The sequence below is a fragment of the Myotis nattereri genome, assembly GCF_964212035.1.
Source record: "Myotis nattereri genome assembly, chromosome: 18".
Lineage (NCBI taxonomy): Eukaryota > Metazoa > Chordata > Mammalia > Chiroptera > Vespertilionidae > Myotis > Myotis nattereri.
The window spans coordinates 42,776,730-42,796,902 of NC_138093.1; the positions used below are offsets into that span (position 1 = coordinate 42,776,730).

The 20,173-nt window shown below is 56.6% G+C and overlaps 2 protein-coding genes and 1 pseudogene across 5 annotated transcripts; 2 read left to right on the forward strand and 1 right to left on the reverse strand.

Moving 5' to 3' along the window:
• The first annotated feature begins 904 nt into the window (after positions 1 to 904).
• Positions 905 to 1,673, forward strand: LOC308534040 (rRNA-processing protein FCF1 homolog; annotated as a pseudogene). Its single transcript has one exon. The product of its transcript is annotated as an rRNA-processing protein FCF1 homolog (transcript).
• Positions 1,674 to 13,327: 11,654 nt separating this feature from the next.
• On the reverse strand, positions 13,328 to 16,488 carry TOMM40L (translocase of outer mitochondrial membrane 40 like). Of its 3 annotated transcripts, none has more exons than XM_081112621.1 (10): positions 16,415 to 16,488; positions 15,972 to 16,218; positions 15,623 to 15,690; positions 15,268 to 15,360; positions 14,914 to 15,015; positions 14,673 to 14,778; positions 14,374 to 14,496; positions 14,196 to 14,272; positions 13,907 to 14,009; positions 13,328 to 13,807 (listed from the first exon to the last, which is right to left on the reverse strand). In XM_081112621.1, exons 2-10 carry the CDS (start codon positions 16,084 to 16,086, stop codon positions 13,668 to 13,670), a joined length of 927 nt encoding a protein of 308 aa, XP_080968747.1. In that variant the 5' UTR covers positions 16,087 to 16,218; positions 16,415 to 16,488; the 3' UTR covers positions 13,328 to 13,667. The 3 variants fall into 3 exon arrangements, with proteins under 3 accessions (XP_080968747.1, XP_080968746.1, XP_080968748.1); XM_081112620.1 differs by having other exon boundaries at positions 13,907 to 14,042; XM_081112622.1 differs by having other exon boundaries at positions 15,972 to 16,420.
• A 1,805-nt stretch (positions 16,489 to 18,293) lies between these two features.
• On the forward strand, positions 18,294 to 19,059 carry APOA2 (apolipoprotein A2; the record flags this gene model as incomplete). The annotated part of the gene is given in 4 exon segments (XM_081112643.1): positions 18,294 to 18,309; positions 18,312 to 18,344; positions 18,814 to 18,859; positions 18,861 to 19,059. Coding segments are annotated over 4 exon segments (183 nt in total). The 3' UTR covers positions 18,949 to 19,059.
• Between the last annotated feature and the right edge of the window lie 1,114 nt (positions 19,060 to 20,173).

The following is a 20,173-nucleotide window of genomic DNA, read 5'->3' on the forward strand; positions in this document are numbered from 1 at the left end:
CTAGTATAGATAATAAAAGCCTAATATGCTAAGTATCTGACCATTTGTTCGACCATTTAACCAGTTGCTATGACCCACACTGACCACCAGGGGGCAGATACTCTGACCAGTAGGTTAGCTTGCTGCTTGGGACTGGGCCCCAATCAGGACTGGGCCAGATGGGCTGGACATACCCTGGAGCTTTCCCGTGGTCCCTCTCCGTCCCCGATAGGCCTGGCCTGCCCCCTCTCAGAATCCAGGACCCCTTGAGGGATGTCAGAGAGCCGGTTTGGGGCCAATTCCCTCAGGCCAGGCCAAGGGACCCCACCGGTGCACGAATTGGTGTACGAATCTGTGTACCAGGCTCTAGTATAATAATAAACAGTAACAGGTCAAAGAAGAAAGACCTTGTTCAGGACCAAAGCTTCCTGGGGAAAATGGGATCTGGGACGGATCTTAAAAGAAGAGTAAATCTCAGGTTGCAAGTTTGGTCCCTGGTCAGGGTATGGATGGGAGGCAAGCGCTTGATGTTTCTATTTCCCCCTCTCCCTTCCCCTCTCTATAAAAAGTCAGTAATGGTGGCTAGTGGTTGAGTGTTGACCTGTGAACCAGGAGGCCACGGTTCAATTCCCAGTTGGCACATGCCCAGGTTGTGGGCTCAGTCCCCATTGTGGGATGTGTAGGAGGCAGCCGATCAATGATTTTCTCTCATTGATGCTTCTGTCTCTCTCTTCCTCTCCCTGCCTCTCTGAAATCAATGAAAATATATTTAGAAAAAAATCAATAAGAACATATTTTTTAAAAAGGGTAAAAGTTAGACAAATGGTGGAAGGAAAGGAGGAGGGAAAGATGGGTCTATCTGGCATCTGGTGATAAGAGAACAATGTTGAAAGAATGCTGTTTTATGATGAGGAAGTTGCAAGAGATGTATCAGAATAAGGAATTTAAACCTGATCCTCATAGAAATAACATTTTTAGATTATTCTTACTGGGGAAACATAGGACTTATCTGACAAGAGAGAGTCAGACAGGGGGACCAAGAAGGGGATATTGTAGAAAGTGCGAGAGGGTGGTTCCGGAAGAAGCAGGAGTGCAGCGTGAACATGGGAAGCAAAAGAAGACAAGGAAGATGCGACCATGAAGCGGAGCTTAGTCTCAGAGATCAGAGGCTTCAAGAAAAGGCTAGATTAAACCCTGAAAAGAAAGAAAAGAAAGATCCCAGTGCACTCAGAGAAAGAGAAGTCCCCCAACACCCCTCCTGCGAATTCTTCCGAATAACACACAGCTGGGCCCACCTTACCACATCCAGGTGGATACCAACTTTATCAATGTTTCCATTAAGGCCAAACTGGACTCAGTGCAGTCAATGATGGATGCCTCTATGCCAAGTGTATCCCTTGTATAACTGATTGTGTAATGGTTGAAACTGAGAAACTGGGGCAGAAGTATCGAGTGGCTCTAAGGATCGCCAAGGATCCAAGCTCTGAACGATTACCGTGCACACACACAGGAACCTATGCAGATGACTGCTCGGTACAGAGAGTAACTCAGCACGAATGTTATATTGTGGCCACAGTTGACTGGGACCTTAAACGAAGAATCAGGAAGATCCCTGGAGTTCCCATCATGTACATGTCTAACCATAGGTGCAACACTGAGCGGATGCAGATGATTATGGAGCCCCTCGGTTCTAATACTTAAAAGACAGTTTCTCTGCTTTCCTTAAACCAACTTTCTCTGTTGCAGGTTTAGTAAACATGCTACAACATGCGTTATTGCTCCACTCACACATTTGCTGTTATGAGCTGAGAACAGTTAAACACTCACTTTTTGGTGGTGTTTTGAAAATGATGTTGATGTTGTTTTGAAAATGATATTTTGTATCATTTAAAATTTTGTTACATCTTTTTATAAATCAGGTGACTGCTCACAACTTAAAAAAAAAAGAAAAGAAAGAAAGTGCAAGAGTCTGAGTGAGTGTAGTGACAGCAACAGAAAAGAAGGGACACTGAGAGCCATAACATAAAGAGCCAATACGACTGGGTGACAAACAGGGTTTATTTTTAAAATCTTTATTGTTGGAAGTATTCCATAGGTCCTCCTTTCCCCCCATTAACCTCTTCCAGCTGCTCTCGTCTCCCCTGCTCCCCCACCCCCAGGCCCTCATCACCCCATTGTCCATGTCCACGGGTTATGCATATGTGCATACAAGTTCATTGGTTGCTCTCTTCCCACCCACCCTTCCCTGCCTTCCCTCTGAGGACTAACAAGCTTTACAAGAGAATTCAAAGTGACTTAGAATTCAGGATCAGAAAATCGGGAAAGCTCTTCAATTACTCACAGGCGACTCAGCACACATCATGGCCAGACCTGTGCGGGCACTGGGAGAAGACCCACGACCCAGAGCTCACAGCCGTGGAGAGAGACGGCCATGTGAATGCGCAGTGCAGTGCTGTCCCAGGTTCCGTGGGGAAAGGCTGGGATGTGCCTGGGCTTCCAGAAAAAGGAACAGAATGAGATTCAACCTGAACAGGCATCAGAAGAAACTACTAAGGATAGCAAGAGCCGCTGGAACTGGGGTTGTAGATTTTGGAGACACTCATGGACTAGAGCGAGGAAGAGAACTGAAACTAGGGATGTAAAGGTGGGCTGTAAGCCGTGATGTTAAAATGCTGGCTGTGTCTACACTTTACTAGAGCCTTGAGAATGGGTGAACTGTTAGAAACACAGAAGGCAGGTAGGGAGGTTGAAACTAAGTCTTAGAGAAAAGCCTACAGTTTTTTGTAACCCATAGGCTTAGGAAGAAAGGGGAATCCGATCAAAGGAAAAGAGAAAAGAGCTGTTAGAAATGAAGGTGGAAAACCAGGAATGCGTAGCATCATGGAAACTGGTGAGAAAGAACTGGCATGGGGGAAGCCCATTGACTCAACAGGCCACCGGAGCCCTGGTGAGCTCAGAGAAAGAAGATTGGAACCAGGTTGCAAGGGGCAAAGGGAAGGAGCTAGTGTAGCTGGGGCACTTCAAACAAGTGTCTGTGCCAGGACTGGGGGCCAAACAGGACCGAGCAGCCCGACTGGAAATCTGGCTCCGTGGACACCTGAGTGAGGTCACCACATGTCAAATGCAAACAAGGCAGGTGGCAATGGTTCAGAAGACAGAAAGAATCAGAATCAGCCCAGAAGACTAATGAGTATCTGCTCAGAGAACCGGGACAGCAAGGCTCACCAGCCAGGAAGGAGAGCCGCTAGAGAGGAACAATGTATCCAGATGACAGCTGGAACCCACACAGCAGACACCTGTCAGACATTTGCCCAATGAATAAAGGCAGCACAGATACTAGCACATGCCACAGGGAAAGAGTGTGGATTTTGGGACCAGACCTTAATTCATATCATAACCCATCTTACCTAACAATAGACAAACATTCAAATTGACCATACCTTTGCTACACCCAAGCCACGCCCACCAGCCATGCCCACAAGCCACGCCCACCAACCCATCCAGAGATATGCACATTAACTCAACAAAGATGGCGGAGGCCAGAGCCGGGATACTTGCGTTGCAGCCACAGCTACCATGCAAGCATCCCGGCTCTGGCCGCTCCAGGCCTATTGGAGATGCAGAAGTCAGGGGAGACAGAGAAGTCCAGCTCCAGCACCTGAGGCTGGCTGGCCTGGGAGACGAAGAAGCAACCTGCCCCGTGATCCCAATCTGCAACTGGCCAGAGAAGCCACCTGCCTGTGGTCCCAGTCTGCAGCCGGCTGGAGAAGCTGCCTGCCCCTGATCCCAGGCCACAGCCGGCTGGAGAAGCTGCCTGCCCCTGATCCCAGGCCACAGCCGGCTGGAGAAGCCACCTGCCCCACAGCCGCCCGCCCCCTGTCCTCGGGAAGACTGAGAAGCTGGGCCCCAGCGCCTGAGGCTGGCTGCGGCCTGGGAGATGGAGAAGCCCCCTGCCCATGATCCCAGGCCGCAGCCAGCCGGAGAAGCCGCCCGCACTGCATCACAGGGGACACAGAGAAGCCACCCGTCTGCGGTCCAGGCACTAGCGCCTGCAGCAGGCTGCGGCCCAGGAGACGGACAAGTTACCTGCCCCGAGGACCCAGGCTGCAGCCACCCGGAGAAGCTGCCAGCCCTGTGGTCCAGGGCGCCAGCGCCTGTGGCCAGGGAAATAGGTTCCCTCTTCTCCTACTGCAGTCGTTACTTCAACATTCCCCTTCTGAATTTCTCTCCTGTGCTGCAACCCAGCTCCACTTTTCATTGAAAGGATATGGAACAGAGAGAGCAGTGCTAAAAGCTTACATTTTTAAGCTGGTAAGGTTGGTACTTAAACATATAAATGGAAAACTAGAGTCCTTCAGGTAACAAAGGCTACAAAGGGAGGGGGACAGCGCATGACCTATTATATCCAGCAATCCATATGGGGACTGAAAACTTTGCAATGATGACAATTACTGAAGATATGAATCAACTAAAATAGTTGACAGGGACAATTCTTCCATCTTTGAAAATATCTACATCAAATCTGTTTAAGTAGATTTTCATCTGCATAATCTAACACATTCTGACAAGACCACCACCATCAATGTGGTCAGTGTTGTGCTGATAAATGTTTAACAACTGGCTCTCAATCAAAGAAAACAAAACTCCGATTTATACTGTTGGCCAATTTCTGTGGCATAAATTCTCCACCCAAGGCTAATGTGATGCCACTAAATGCAGAGCTGAGGAGAAACATCCAGTAATGCACTATTATATTCCACCAGAAAGACCCAAAAGATATAAATAATGTCAAGAGTCAGAACAGCCAGGACCGGTTTGGCTCAGTGGATAGAGCGTCGGCCTGCAGACTGAAGGGTCCCAGGTTCGATTCCGGTCAGGGACATGTACCTTGGTTGCGGGCACATCCCCAGCGGGGAGTGTGCAGGAGGTGGCTGATCGATGTTTCTAACTCTCTATCTCTCTCCCTTCCTCTCTGTAAAAAATTAATAAAATATATTTTTTTAAAAAAAGAGTCAGAACAGTAAAGTGTAGTAAATAATTGGGGAGTGATGAATTTAGAGAATGTATTTCCTTTGGTTTTAATGTAATTTATTCACTTTTAAGATTATATAATTGAATTTTTAATAATGAACATGTTTAACAACCAGCTTACAAAATTCCTGAAAATTTGTGAGCCAGTAAGAGCAGGCTGTAGCACAATACTGAGTGGAGTGTAATGGTTAAATGCCAAGACTCATGGATTTGAAATGAGACTCAGCCACTTTCGGGTTTTACTGGTCAAGTTACCTGATCTCTCTGTACCTCAGTGTCCTCATCTGTGTCATTATAGTACCTACTGTATGGAGTTGTTGCAAAGATACAATGAAATCTGTGTATGACACAGCACAGTACCTGAAACAATAATTCACTCAATTTGTTATAAACTGTTACTGCCTCAAAACGTTGTTGACAAAATTACTCATGCTGAAAGAATGAAATTTTATTGATGAAAAAAATGCCTTATTTTGTGATCTACATGGAGACAGTCAATTTTACTTCCTAAGCAGTAGGTGGTAATCTACTACCAGAAACTGCAAGGGGAAAATGACCTCAATCAACATGATTGAGGCAAGGTATTATTAGCTGGATCATAAAGCAGAGAGGATGCCATACATTCTGGGATACATCTGCAGTAAGAGGCTTCACCTCAGGTATTAATTCTGATCAACTAAGCATCAGACTTAAGATGAATGGTGAGAAGGATTCTGAGGCTGCTTCTAGACTTAGCAGGAATAGAACTTTAATACATAAGCAACAGTTACTATGGTAATGATGGCAAGAAAAAACACACCATGATCTAATCTAATAACAGAGAAACATGCAAATCCCCCGAGGGCTCCCGGGCTGTCAGAGGGATGTCAGCTCAGCCCATCTCCTCCGCCTCCGCCCGCCCTGCAGGAGACCTGTCTGTGGTGAGCTTCTCATGGTGCACCCTCTGCCTGAGCTCTCAGGCCACTCCTCCTTCCCTTAGGAAGATCGCTCGGCAGTCACTCCTCCGGCCGTCCTCCCTGCCCCTCCTCACACCCCTGCCGGCGGGCCTCAGGCCCCTGAGTTCCTTACGTCTCCTGAAGCCGCCCCGCCCAGCATGTTTAAACTCCTTGAGGACCCAGAGCATCTCACTTTCTTTTCTTTCTTTTTTGACGGCCACACATCTGCCTGTACTGTGAGCAGCAGGCGGGACGTTCCAGCAACAGCACAAACACGAACCTGCAGCCGCCTGGCTGGAGCCCGTGGGAGCCCACGCACATCAGCAGGAGACACGAGCTCCGCGCAGCTCACCGGCTGGTGGAACCCGTTCTCCCCAGACCCTCCGCGTCCCCTCGCGCTGCTCTGGGGGCCCGCGCTCCCCGCGATCCTCCCGCCGCGCGGGGAGGCGGCCACAGCTCGGCGGCGGGTCCGAGGCGCAGCCGCGGCGGGGCGCAGCCTGGGAGCCCGCGGACGCCCTGGGCTCCAACCAGAGCGAGTCCGGCCCACCTCCCAGGGCACGTCCGGCTGCGACCTGGGCCCGACGGGCGCCTCCTGCGCGCTTCTGGGCGGTTCGCCGCCCTGAACGCGGCCTGCGCCCGGGACCCCGCGGACCAGGTGGCCCAGATCAGCCGGCGCCGCCGGGCACACCCGGAGCGGGAGCGCGTGGTGGCTTCGCAGGTGCCTGGAGAAGGGGAAGGAGACGCTGCAGGGCAGATCCCCCCAGACACACGTGACACCTCCCCCCTACACACACCGGGAAGTCACCCTGAGGTGCTGGGGCCTGGGCTTCTACCCTGCGGACATCACCCTGGCCTGGCAGCGTGATGGGGAGGCCCAGAACCAGGACCTGGAGCTGGCGGAGACCAGGCCTGCGGGGTGGGGACGTTCCAGAAGTGGGGGGCCGAAGGGGTGCCCCTGGAGAGGAGCAGAGATACACCTGCCACTGCAGCAGGAGGGGCGGCCCAGCCCCTGGCCCTGAGATGGGGTTTCCTGGTCCTGCCCTGGGTCTGTGGTCAGTTCTGGAAACTCTCTGGGGCCCGGGACTAGGGCTTCCTTAGGACCTCACGGCCGCGCCTCCTCCCTGGCCGCTCACACTGCTCTGATGTGTCCCTCAGGCTTCTGAGCGTGAGACGGCTGCTGGATGTGCAACTGAGTGATACAAGATGTGCTGGCGCCCGGCTCCCTTTCTGCAAAGGGCGTGGCAAATCCTCTCCGCACGTGAGGATTTGGGAGGCTGGCCCAGCCCTGCCCACATTCAATACATGCAGTTTTCTGTATATCATTGAAACCTCAATAAAGTTGTTTAAAACATGAAAAAAAAGCTTTTTGTAAATGTCACGAGTGTACTTAGTGGAGGCAATCTCATAAAGGCGAGGAGTGTGCTCATGGCCGAGAGCACCCCGGTCTCAGAGGGGCGTCTGCTCATGGCCGAGAGCACCCTGGTCTCGGGAGGGGCGTCTGCTCATGGCCCAGAGCTCCACTGTTCCGGGCTCTCGGTGATCGGCCACTCCGCCACCAGAAAAGCACACGGCCAGGAGCCCCCTCTGCATCTTTATTTTTTTTAGATATATTTTTTATTGATTTCAGAGAGGGAGTGAGAGGGAGAGAAACATCAATGATGAGAGAGTCTCACACAGCAGGTCCTCAGCCAGTATTTGTTGGCTGAGTGAATTAGCGTGAATTCTAATAGAATCACATTCAAGCAAAGATACCAACAAACGCATCTGCATAAATACACTCACCTCTCCCAGGACCAGATCTGGGTGCCTGCGGGCCTATTGTAAATACAGTGAGTTAGGCGTGGCTCATTGGATGTTGTACTTGAGAAAGGGTTCCACCCATTCATCCTCAGGACCTCAGCAAGGCCTTTAACCTTAGTCTTTAACCTCAGTCTCTCCCTCTCTCTGTGTGTTATGACGTGAGCCTGCACTGGCTTCAACTTGCCTGCGGAGCAGCATTACTTATAATGTGAGTCTTAACTGAAGAGCAGCAGGCACAGAGCTTGTTTCTACTGGGAGGAACTGTCGGTGCAGACACGGCCGGCGCCGGGGCAGGGGCAGTGCCGAGGCCTTCACACTCAAATACCAGGACTTGGACTCTATCCAGCGCGGGCGGAATCACTTAACTGACACAGACATACCCTGCCTGGTGCCCATGCCGACACACCCAAACAGCTTCCATTACTTTTTCTAGCCCTGGCTGGTGTGGCTCAGTTGGTTGGAATATCAATCAGTGCACCAGAAGGTTATGGGTTTGATTCCTGGTCAGGGCACATATCTAGGTTGTGGGTTTGATCCAGCTTAGGGCGTGTATGAGAGGCAACGTTTCCCTCTCACATCGACGTTTCTCTCTTTCCCGTCCTCCCTTTCTAAAATCAATATATATAAATAAATTACTTTGCTCATAGAGGTTGGGAGAGTAGATACTTCTTACACTTGAAGTATTCTTCAGTGTCAGTGAAACACAGGACAACCCGGGTGATGACTCCTACTTCTGAGTCTTAAGCGTATTAGTTGGGCAGGACCAGGTGTTTTGCGGGGCCCCATAAAAACGAAAATGCAGAGCTCCTTAAAAAATCACTAAGAATTTCAAGACAGCAGCATCAGAGCACCAAACCGAGCCCAAGAAGAGCCTTCTCGGTGCAGGAGCGTGGCAGGCTCACTGCCCACAAAGCCTGCTCAGAGCACAAGAGCCCACGGGTTAATGCCACCACCTCCAGGTCTGAGCGGCCTCCCTGCTGAGGAAGCAGGGCCTCTAGCTGAGTGGGCTCTGAACTAGACCGCAGCCTCTAGGAGCTTCCCTGGGGCCCCCAACGCTGGCTCTGCTCTCCCTCTCTGCGCTGTTCCCAGGACCCACAGACTGGCGGCCGGAAGCTCCGCAGCGGGGAGCTTAGGAGCAGCTTCCAGTGACTTCCACGGTCCCCACCCCCCAGGGTCCCTCCCCACGTGCCAGCAACCAGAGCCATGGGCATGCTGGGAAAACCTCCCCCAGGCCTTTGCCCAGGTCCAGAGACTCTTGAGAACCGGAAGCCACACACAACAGAAGACCCTGAGGACATGACCCCTGACCTGGGCAGCTCCGGGGATCAAGGGGAAAGAGGTGGGGGTTTGGGGAGATGCATCCCACCGGATCCTGTGACCTGCAAGCGACAAGCTGCCTGAGACGGGCAGGCAGGCCACCTTCTGGTGCCAGAAACGAAAAACAGCACAATCAGGCACTGCAGGGGCTGGGCCCAGAGGCGTCCAAAGGCTCTGCAGGAAGGGGCAGGGCCAAGGTCGGCCCAGAGCTCCCCCACCCCCACCCCCGGACTGTGACAGCCACCCCAACACCAGGAGCCACGGCCAGGGGGGAGATGGGCTGCAGAACGGTGTGGCCTGTGGGGACTGGGCCACGGCTATCACTCCCCTGCCCTGACTGGTGAGGCTGGCAGGGTTTCTTCAGGGAAGAGCCTCCTCCCAATAGAAACAGCCCCAACTGTGCCCGAGCTGTGCAGCCTCTCGCTCCGTGGCCAGCTGGCTCCATGGCACCGAGCTCCACACCACAGACGGCATCACCACGGAGGAAGGGCAACGTTTGTCCCAGGAGCACAACCCCTTAGTGAAAAGCACTTATGGTGCTCATTTCCCGTAAAGCACCAGGCCACAGGGGTGACCCTGTGCCTCCATGCGGATGGAGAGGTGTGCCCAGCCACCCTCAGACCTGTGGGCACAGAGCGGAGTAGCCGGTGTCATCTCAGCCCGTCACCCCCAACGCTCACGTCTGTCTCCCAGACGAACAGCTGGCACTGGTCTCCCCTGCCTGTTCGCGGGGACCAGTGAGGTCAGCAGGCCCAGGGCCCAGCCTGCAGGTGGGGGAGTGCTGGGTGCTGGCAGGAAGGACAGTGAGCGGCCCTCCCATCCCAGGAGCCCACAGACCACGCTCTGCTTCTCCTTGTTCCCACCGAGCATTCGCTACAGCAGGCAACGCTCTTTAAGACAAGGCGATGATGTCACTATGCTGCTCACCTTCCAGGCCATGATCTCATGGCCTCACTCCCCAGGCCACCTTCGTGGCTCTGTCCCCCCTGCTCAGTGCACCCCAGGCACACGGCGGTGGCACCATCCTCAGACACGCCCGGCACCCCTTGGACCTCTGCGCGTGCCTGGCCACCCCTCTCCCAGAAGCTCATGGTGCCTCGGCTGGCTTTCTCTTCTCTCAGGTGCAGTGCCTGCCACACAGCAGGTAGTTGGTAATTGTTGAGTTAATCACATGATGCTCTTTCTGTGTCCAGGTTATGAGGCTACGCTCCCAACGTAATGTAACAGGGGCTCACGCAGTCAGCATGCCCAAGGTCACTCAGCTAAAAAGCTGTAGAGCCAGTGTTCAGACTTGCCTGTCTGATTTCCAAACTCTTGCTGTTTCCATGACGTCACACTATTTTTCCATGTGAGCAGTGGGAACTGGAGAAGTCAAACAACCTTGATTTGAATTCAATCTACATCACTTAACTATTTTGTGACCTTGAATCTCAGCCTGTTTACACTTCTGAAAAGTATGGATACAACACCTGTGGATAACAAATCCTGCATCTACCCGTAGGGATGCTTCATCCCATCAGGTGTGGCCGCAGAGCCTGAGATCATAATGCTGCACAGATATAAGGCGATGCTTTAGGTATCAAGAGCCAACTCTTCAACTCCCCTGCCCTGAGTTGAGTTTGGCTTCCACTCAGGAGCCAAACGTAGCCTGTCCCCACCACAGTGCCCTGCTCTCCGCCAGTGCCCACAGGCTGGAGAAGGTGGACAGGACACCCCCAGCCACAGCCTCCGGACTCCCTCCGCGCCCTTTGCTGTGAGGGTGGCCGGGCCCAGACCACAGCCGGCAGGGAAGTGCTCTCTGCTGGTGTGGAGCTGTGTGGCGTCTCTGGAAGGCACAGTGATCCTGCCTGCAGGCTGGCACAGAGAGCACCCGGGCAGCTGAGTGAGGGCGGAGTCGTCCAGATGCACCTGGGGCCCACCCGCCACGTGGGCACCTATTGGACCAATCTGTGCAGGTCAGGGTGAGCACTCACAGGACTGGGGCTGGAATGGGACCAAAAGGGTAACCAGGAGGACAGCCTGAGGGCGGGGCTGCGTGTCACTACAACTCCGAGGCCAGGACTTCTCCTGGACCCCGAAGAGGCCAGCTCCTCAGCCAGGAAGCCTTCCAAGGCTGGAGGGACCAGAGAGCGCTGGGCCGGGGCCTCCCTCAGCTCTGATCTCTGCGGCCCCCAGCTCCTCTGTTCGCCCACCCCGTGCTCGCCGGCCCACTCCCTGCGCTGCCTCTGCGCACGCACTTTGCCGACATCAACACGTTCACGGCACAGCCAGTCATCAAGGTCACCAGGCCCTGCCCGCTCCCGTGTGTGGCCTCCCTCCCCTCTCAGGAAGAAAGCACTGCAGTCAATGACACTGCCCCACCACCGCCGAGAGAAAGGGAACAGCACGAAAAGCCACTGGCAACCGACCGCCCGCCTTCGCGAGCGCCACGTCTGGAATCACCACCCCTGGTCTGTGCCTGTCGGAGCGGGAGCTCTCCGCAGTTCAGACTCGAGTGTGAAGTGCCCTGTGTCCCGAGCCCCACAGGCCCAGCCCGTGGAGGGCCCGGACTCCCTCCTCAAGGGGCAGCTTCGAGATCTGTCATCTCCAAACAGATTCCTCGGGGGCCTCTGCTACCCGAGAAGACGGAGCTCCTGGTGAGGGGCTGGTAGCACAGCACGGGCACGTGTCCTCGTCCTCGTGGCATGGCCGAGCCAGAGGACCAAAGGCTCCGAAGGCTGGTCTGGGCTCCAGAAAGAGCTTTTGGAGCTGCTCTTTCACGCCCATAGGACACTGTGGCAGCCGCAGCTCCAGGAGCCTGAGTGTGCTCGCGGCTGCCCGGCCCACTTCTCGCCTGGTGAGCTCCCCCAAAACCCAGAAGCTTCCTCCCAACACCTCTGTCAAACTCCCAGCTCCTCCAATCCGTCCCTCCCGGGCCTGTCGGTCCTCCAATCTGCAGAATGCATCTCCTCCAGCCTGGGGCTCCTGGGCCCTGTACAGCCCCCCTACCCCCGCATCCTTCCTGCTCCCTCTTACAGACCGGCCCAGGTCTCCAGAGGGAGACTGGCCAGCTGCAGGAGAGGGTGGGCTCTGTAGCTACATCACAGGCCAGCGGCCAGGGCCCCGTCGGCACAGGGACAGGCATGGCGGCCACACCAGGGAGGGAGGGAGGAAGGGAGCTTAGCTCAGCGCAGATGCTTCTGTCTCTCCTGGGGGCGCCTGCACTCCTTCCTCTCACGCAGTGCGGTGCCCACTGCTCCTGCCGCTGCCTCAGTTCACTCGCCCCAGCTTTTTGGTTCAGTAGAGACGCAAAGCGGTTGCTCACAGGCTCTGCACCAGCATTCCTGAGCCCGAGGACATCCACACCACACCCGTCAACCTCTCCAGACAGCAGCAGCCTCACGGGAGTGGCACCCCCTTTTTCCCGGGCCTCTCCCCTCCTCCTCACTGGCCCATCCTTCCATTTCCATTCCAAGTTTTGCTCGCACACAGCTTCCTGGCAAAGCCCTGGCTCCACAGCTCGTCCCCAGCTGAGGTGCCTCCCCTTCTGTTCTGTTCGCTCCACCAGCCGACCTGGGATGCTCCCAGCCACAGAACACTCCTGCCTTTTAGAAGCTGCTGAGAAGGCCGGACCCTCAGATTCCTCATAGTTGAAGTTCTAGCCAGTTCTGGGGCTTTCTTCACTCAGGGCCTCAGAGCTTGGGGTTCAAGAGAAACGGCGGGAGGAGACTGCCAGGCGGAGGCGCCAGGGACCCTGGGACCTTGGCGAGGTCTGTCACCCCGGGGCCCGGCGAGCCTCATGCCGGCGGGCTGCTCGGACAGGGCTCGGGGCCTCAGACGCTCAGCTGCCACATCTCCCTCCTTTCCCCGGGGCCCCGCTCCCTCCTCCTCCAAAGGCTTCTGTATGCGAAGCTGCTGGGCTCCAGGCTGATCTGGAGCATTAACAAGGTGCACAGACAAACCCAGCACCTGTGGGCTGCCCTGCGCCTCTGGTCCAGGGTCTGCAGCTGCCAGCACCACCTGGCCCGACACACTGGCCTTGAGGGCCAGCGCTGGGCCCAGAGGTGGGGCTGGAGGAAAGGGAGCTTGGTCCCCAGAGCCTGCAGCACTCGCCGCCCCTTGTGCGGTCACGGCGTGGCGTGGGCAGTGTTCTCTGGAAGCAGGAAACGGGAGAGGAGCTCCTCTGGGAACAGGTGGCCCCACTTTCTGAGGTAAAAGTTCTCTCCCAGCCTGAGGCTCTGGGGTGGCAAACAGGATGGCGCTATCCCATGCAGACATTCCTGCTCTGAAGAGGAAGAGGTGAGGAGCTTTAATCCACTGGGAAATGCAGAAGGGGGAGCATGAGGACAGCTCAGCCAGACAGGCCACTGCCCCTTCTCCCTCAGGCCAGAGCCACAGCAGGACAGACGCAGCAGGACAGATGGCGTGCGTGGCGGGAGGGGGCGGGGGGGGGGGGGGCAGAGGTGGTCCTCAGACCACCGTCTCATCAGCGCGGGCACGGCCCCATCCCCCACTCTGCTCCTGGGACCACGAGGTCACCCAGCCAGGTGGGCTCCAGAGAAGGCCCAGTCTCTGGCCCCGGGCACCTAACTCAGAGGCTGCAGCTGCCGTGGGGGCTCGGGCGCCTCAGCCCACAGTGATGCTGAAGCCACAGTGGAACCTGTTGCGCCAGTGGTTGAGGAAGGCCCCCAGGGCGAGGGTGACGGGCAGCGGGGGCATCTTCTTCTCCAGCACAGCGCCCACACACCAGTTACTGTCCACCACGCCTGCAGCAGGAGATGCAGGCCAGGTTAGGTACCCGGCTCCCCGCCCCCTACCTGCCCCCATCCCACAACACCTCCGCGTGTGGTCTCAATCATCCTCACCTCTAAACACCATGTTGGCCTGCGGCAGAGTCAGGTGGTAACCAAAGGAGAAGGTTGTGTCTTGTAGCCTGGTGTTTGCCTCAAACTCCACACCAACCTGAACCTGAGGATGGGAGAGGGTCTGTCTCTGTAGAGACTGCGGGGTCCGACGGGCCAGCAGGAGGAGGCACGCGGGAAATGTATCGGAAGCGCAGGCAGGAAGACAGCCGGTCAGCAGGGCTTGTGGAGGCCCAGGGTGGGCAAAAGTTCACGAGTGACATGCGGGTGGGGGTGGGATCAGTCGTCTCACCTGCTCGTTTGCCCTGTGGTAATAACTGGCATGGGCCCCACCTGATCCCACATTCAACGTAGCCACCCAGTGCACAGCTGTGAACGCAGAGGCGGAGGACAGGAGCCTTACTGCTTGGACACAGGCCAGGGACCCAGCCAAGCCCAGAATTCCCCGCCCTCTCGCCCGCTCATCATACCGGAGTACTTCCCCGCCAGCGTCAGGATGGCCCCCTCCTCGCCTGGCCGCCGGTGATACACTAGCTCTCCTCCCAACACCAGCCGGCGTGTGAGGCTCTGCAGGAAGTGAGCGACCAGGATCACTGGGAGTGGGAGACACAGAGTGAGGCCTAGAGACAGCACCCAGCCTGCCTCCCCGCAAGGACCCCCGGGCCTGCCCAGAGGTTCTTCTCTGATCCCTGAACTGGACAGATGATGCAGAGGATTGCCAACAGCAGCAGGCGGGCAGCCAATAAAAAGACCCTGTCCCGCTCCTCACCCGATTCCCCAATCAAGTCAGGGTTCCCGAGGGTCAGAGTCGCTGTGCAGTCATCTCCCCGGTACTCGCCGTCAAACTGCCAGGTCAGGAACTTGGACTGCTGCGTCTGGGATGGAGCGAGACGTAAGATCTCCCTCCCTCTCTGCCATCACTGTTGCCTCTGCTCCTCCCCCTGGGGCCCTGGAGCAGGACATTCATGGAGGAAAGAAACCCTCAGATGGAGGCCGGAGCCATGAGTCACCTGGAAGACAGCCTTGGCGCGGAGCCGCTCTGCCAAGAGGAGCAGGACCTGGGCGTTGAGGCTGCCGCTGCTGTCCCAGTCACCTACCACAGTGGGGAAAACCTGTTGAAGAGCTGGACAGTCAGGCGAAGCTGGGCTAGGGTTCCACTCAGCCGCAAGCCACAGACGAGGGGCTTTCTTTAACTGCACCCAGCGCCCCCTAGTGGGGCCACACAGGAAAACTCCCACTCCGTCACACAGCGTCCCATTCAGAAGAAACCCAGGGAAACAAGCAGGCGCCCTCCCCGTAACACACACATCTCCTCCTGCCATAGGCGGCTTTGAGAGAGATGGCCCGGTGTGTGGAGCCCTCACCTCAGTGGGGCTAAGTTGCCAGTCCCCCGCATAGGCCGCGTGGAGGTGGTAGCCAGGCAGGCCCAGCGCGCTCAGGTGCACAGTGTGAGCCACCTGCGGGAGAGAAGCCAGTGGAGGAGCGCCTTCCTGCTGCATCAGTCCCCATCTCACCTCCATCCCGCCCGCCCAGGCCTCCAAGAATCCCAACTACCAACACACACTGAGGGCCACCTGCCTAAAAGCAACAAGTCCCCCAGCAAGGGCGGTAGAGCCGGCTCCTCCCTCTATCCCGCAGCCCGGCCGGCAGGAGCAGAGGAAGGAGAGGGTGGGGCCGGGCAGGAGGCGCAGTGAGGGGGGGCCAGAGAAGTGGGAGCACCTGGAAATGGCTGCTCAGAACCTTGTTGACCACGAGCTTCACGCCCTCCATCTGTCCTGGGAAGACATCTGAAGGTGGGAGGGAGGGAGGGAGGGAGGGAGGAGTGAGCACAGAGGGGAGCCCGACCCCAAGAAGCCGTCCCCGCGCGCGCCACAGCCAGCGCTTTGGAGGAACTGACCTCCTTTCCGGTTCTGCAACAAAATGCTCCATCCATTGCGGCACCTGGGCCTCCCTGAGGCAGGAAGCCCGGCGCGATCGCCCTTTCCTGCTCCCATTTCTGCGTGACCGCAGGCAAGACCGCCCGCCCCCTCGGCCCCTTCCGCCCGAGACACGCGAGTCCCAGCCTCACCTTTGCACAGGCGGTGCAGCTCATCGAAGCTCCCGGGGTTGGGCAGGGGTTCCTCTCGACGGGGGCTCCGGCGGGGCAAAGCCGCCAGCGGAGCCAGGCCCAACGTGTTCCCCATTTCAGGCCACAGGACGGGGAGGGCCGGGGTGAGCTGGGAAGGATGCTCTTCCTCCCTCTACCCCCCGCGGGCCCCACCCCCCCTCCTCCGGCTCCCCAGCCCCCGAAACTTCCACATGGTCCGACGCTAGGCCTGGAACGAGAAGAGCGGGGGCGAGGGCACCGGGCGGGCGCTGCATCGCGGGCACAGTCCCGTCGCACCTTTGACCCCACAGCCCACCCGTCACCCGTCTCTAACCCCAGCCCCCCACGCCTCCCCCGCTTCCTAGTCTTTCTACTCTCCCTCCCGAGGCCCCGGGGAGAGGTCCGCCATATAGTGGTCGCCTTACCGCCTCAGACCTCCGTGCTGCCCCCTTCCCCCCGGCACACCCCGGTCATCTTGATGGGGGCAGCCATCTTGAGTGATGGCAGGACTGCGGCTTCACGCTGCTGTCTCCGCGTGGTCATGAGCACCATCTTGGAACCGGGCAAAAAGAAGCTTTTAAAGATCCGAACCTCCCTGGACTGGGCCCCGCCCAATCTATTAAAAATAAGCGGCCTTGATCTCCCTGGGGCCAATGGGAGAGGAGGAAGCAGAGGAGTGGCAGGCGCCGCGTCCAGAGAGCTCCAGCCTTGGCGCTGCGGAGGCGGGGCTTGCGGGCAGCTCCCGAGACCGACTCGGAGCTGATTGGCTCGGTCCGCGGCCTCCAGGTCGGGGCGTGGGAGCGCGCGGGACGCTGGAGGGAGCACCGTGGGGCCTGGGCCGTCGAAGCTCCCTCCGCCAGACAGCGTGGGGGCCGGCCTTGGAGAAGAGGGCGGAGGGAACGACGGGGAAGACTTATTTTCCACCCGGTTCAGTCGCCCTCGGCGCCTCCCACGCCGCCAGGATCGCCCGGGCTCTTCCTCCCAGGCCTCCGCGACGCTCTGCAAATGCGAGCTGCTCGCCGCACAGCTGCCCTAGGACGCGCTCCTGCCTCCCTCTCGGAATGGGACCGCGTGTGAGCGCCTGGGGTGTGGAGGAGCAGGGGCTGCAGCCTCCATTCGAGCAGATCCGGCCCCTGAAACAGCTGCCCCTGTAATTAATCAATCCTTCCTTCCCTGATTCCCCCGGCAAAGCTGGACAATAAAATCCCGGAATATGGGCCCCGCCCACAAGTGCGCTCCACTCCAGGGCCAGGCGGGAGTCAGTGGGGTGCCTTCCAGCCCTGGGGTCTCCACAGGGAAATGAGGGGGGCCCTCGCTGGGCCTCGCATCTTCACCCCCAACTCCCGGGAATGTCCTGCCTGCACTTTGATGGCAAAAAGGTGAAAGATGCAAATGCTGCTGATACCTAGTCAGCTGACTTCACTCAAATGCCCTGGGAATTCCCTCCCTCCCTGCTATCTGGGCAGAGGGGTGCTGTGGCCCCTGCTGACTCACTTTTGCTGGCTACCACCTCTACCTAATAAGGTGATCCAATGACCAGGGACCTTCAACTTTTACTCTTTAACCTGAACCTCTTTTCCTACCAGAGGCTGCTTTCTGACTTTGGGGGTAGGGTGTGATCATTGGTCAACATGTTTTCAACCTTGTCTCATCACACATTAACTGAGGAAGGGACAAGCGAATCACCTGCCCTCTGACCCTCATCCCTACCCCTAATTTCAACTCCTTTCTCCTTTCTTCTGTTCCCCAAAATCTCTTGCAAGTTGCAGTGAAGGGCGGGGGGTAGAGTTGGGGAGACGAAATCCACTCCTAATGGGACAGAGTTATTGAGGGCTGAGGGTTGATGTGTCAGAGCTTCCAGAGAAACATAGCACTCTGACTTCCTGCAGCGCGGACCTAGGGACTGCTGCCCCAGACCCCAACAGGGCGAACCTCTAGGAGGCCTACAGGACACCCTGCCTCCATGAAGGCCTGCACCAGGCGTCCTCCATGCACTTGTCCCCTCCTCCCCACCTCTCCAACGTGTTTACTCCAACATGGTCCACCCCAATGTCCCTCCACAGTCCTTGTCACCTGACAGGGGTGGGGAAGCAGGCAGATACATGGGCCCTGCCTCCCAGCCAGCCCAGGCATAGGCGCAAGGACAGAGGCACTGACCGGGTAGGAAGCAGCAGTTGTGGGGAGGGGAGGGACCCGGTTGGAGTGGACACCTAGGAAGGGACCCCGGGAAGGGGCTGAAGCCCACCCAGCTTCAGTGTCGCCCCACCTCCATCTGCTCCCAGGCCACCTCCCCACATCACCACCATGAAGCTGCTTGTAGTGCGGTGCTGCTCCTCACCATCTCTGGCCTCGAAGGTGGGTGTGGAGTGGAGGGGGGTCCCAAGAAGGCGGTAGGGGTCCTGGCTGCCCATCTGTCAGTTCTGTGCCCAGATCTGGCAACCCCAAGGCTCAAAAGGAAGACCATTCCCCCTCTCAAGCCCAGAAAGCCCATCCAAAGACCTGGAGTGGGAGGCCTGTTTGGGCTGGGCACTGGCAGTGGTGTCACCAGAGGCCAGGACAGTGGTTCTCAACCTGCTGGCCCTTTAAATACAGTTCCTCGTGTTGTGACCCAACCATAACATTATTTTCGTTGCTACTTCATAACTGTAATGTTGCTACTGTTCTGAATCATCATGTAAATATCTGATATGCAGGATGGTCTTGGGCGACTCCTGTGAAAGGGTCATTAGACCGCCAAATGGGTCGTGACCCACAGGTTGAGAACCGCTAGTCAGGACTCAGTGTTGGGGACCAGCTAAAAAGGGGGGTGATTCTGTGGGCCCAGTAGCCTTGGTCCGGAGGCAGGCAGAGGAGACGAGCCTGCAAAGCCTGTTCTCAGTACCTGCAAACCGTGACCGACTATGGCAAGGACCTGGTGGAGAAGGTCAAGGGCCCAGAGGTCCAGGCCCAGGCCAAGTAAGTCTCAGCAAGGGGGGTTCAGGGCCCACAGAAGACTGAGCTCGGGGTGGAGATTGCGGAAATGAGCTTTGATGGAGAAAACAACTGCCTCATCCCTCCAGGCCCATGGGCCCAGCAGCTGGGTTGTGGGTTTCTGTCTCCGGGCTGTGTTCCCTCCCAGCGGAGGGAGGGCTGCCTCTCCTCCTGGAGCTGTGCCATGCCAGCAGGACCAGCACTGAGCTGGGGGGCTTGGGTCCCACCTCCCACCACCACCAAGGCCTCTGCCAGTGCCTTGGTTCCTTACACTGACCTCTAACCCTCATATATCCAGGGCTTCCTTGGAGAACACACGTGAGCAGTGACACCCCTGGTCAAGAAGGCTGGGAATGAGCTGATGAGCTTCCTCAATTACTTCATGGTATCCCAATCACCGTCGGACGCCCAGCCACCCCAAGCTGGCCCCCAGTGCCCTCTGTCCCCACCCCTGCTTCTACAATAAATAGTAAAGGAGTCCGTGGTGAGTTTTTTGAGGATGGGAGAGGAAGACAGAAGCCCAGGAGGAGGAGGCAGCTTGGGTGTGAAGGGCGGAGAAAGGGTCCAAGAAACAAATGTGGGAAATGGCAGAGTGGGCACTGCGGATTCTCCTCCAGGCCCGGAACGGCTCTGAGGAGATGAAGAGCCATTCCATGGCCCTGGCTGGTTTGGCTCAGTGGATAGAGCGTCGGCCTGAGGACTGAAAGGTCCCAGGTTCAATTCCTGGTCAAAGGCACATGCCTGGGTTGCGGGCTCCATCCCCAGTGTGGGGAGTGCAGGAGGCAGCTAATCCATGATTCTCTCTCATCATTAACATTTCTATCTCTCCCTCTCCCTTCCACTCTGAAATCAATAAAAATATATTTTAAAAAGAACCTTTGCATGGACGAGGGCCTGAGAAAGGCATGGGACTCAGAGACTCATGCTGGATTCCTGGCCTCGGGCAGGCACAGGAAACGAGGCCTCCCTCAGAAGCTCCTCACCACCATCCTGTGACAGTGATGGCGAACCTATGACACACGTGTCAAAGGTGACACGCAAACTCATTTTTTTGGTTGATTTTTCTTTGTTAAATGGCATTTAAATATATAAATATCAAAAATATACGTCTTTGTTTTACTATGGTTGCAAATATCAAAAAATTTCTATATGTGACACGGCACCAGAGTGAAGTTAGGGTTTTTCAAAATGCTGACACGCCGAGCTCAAAAGGT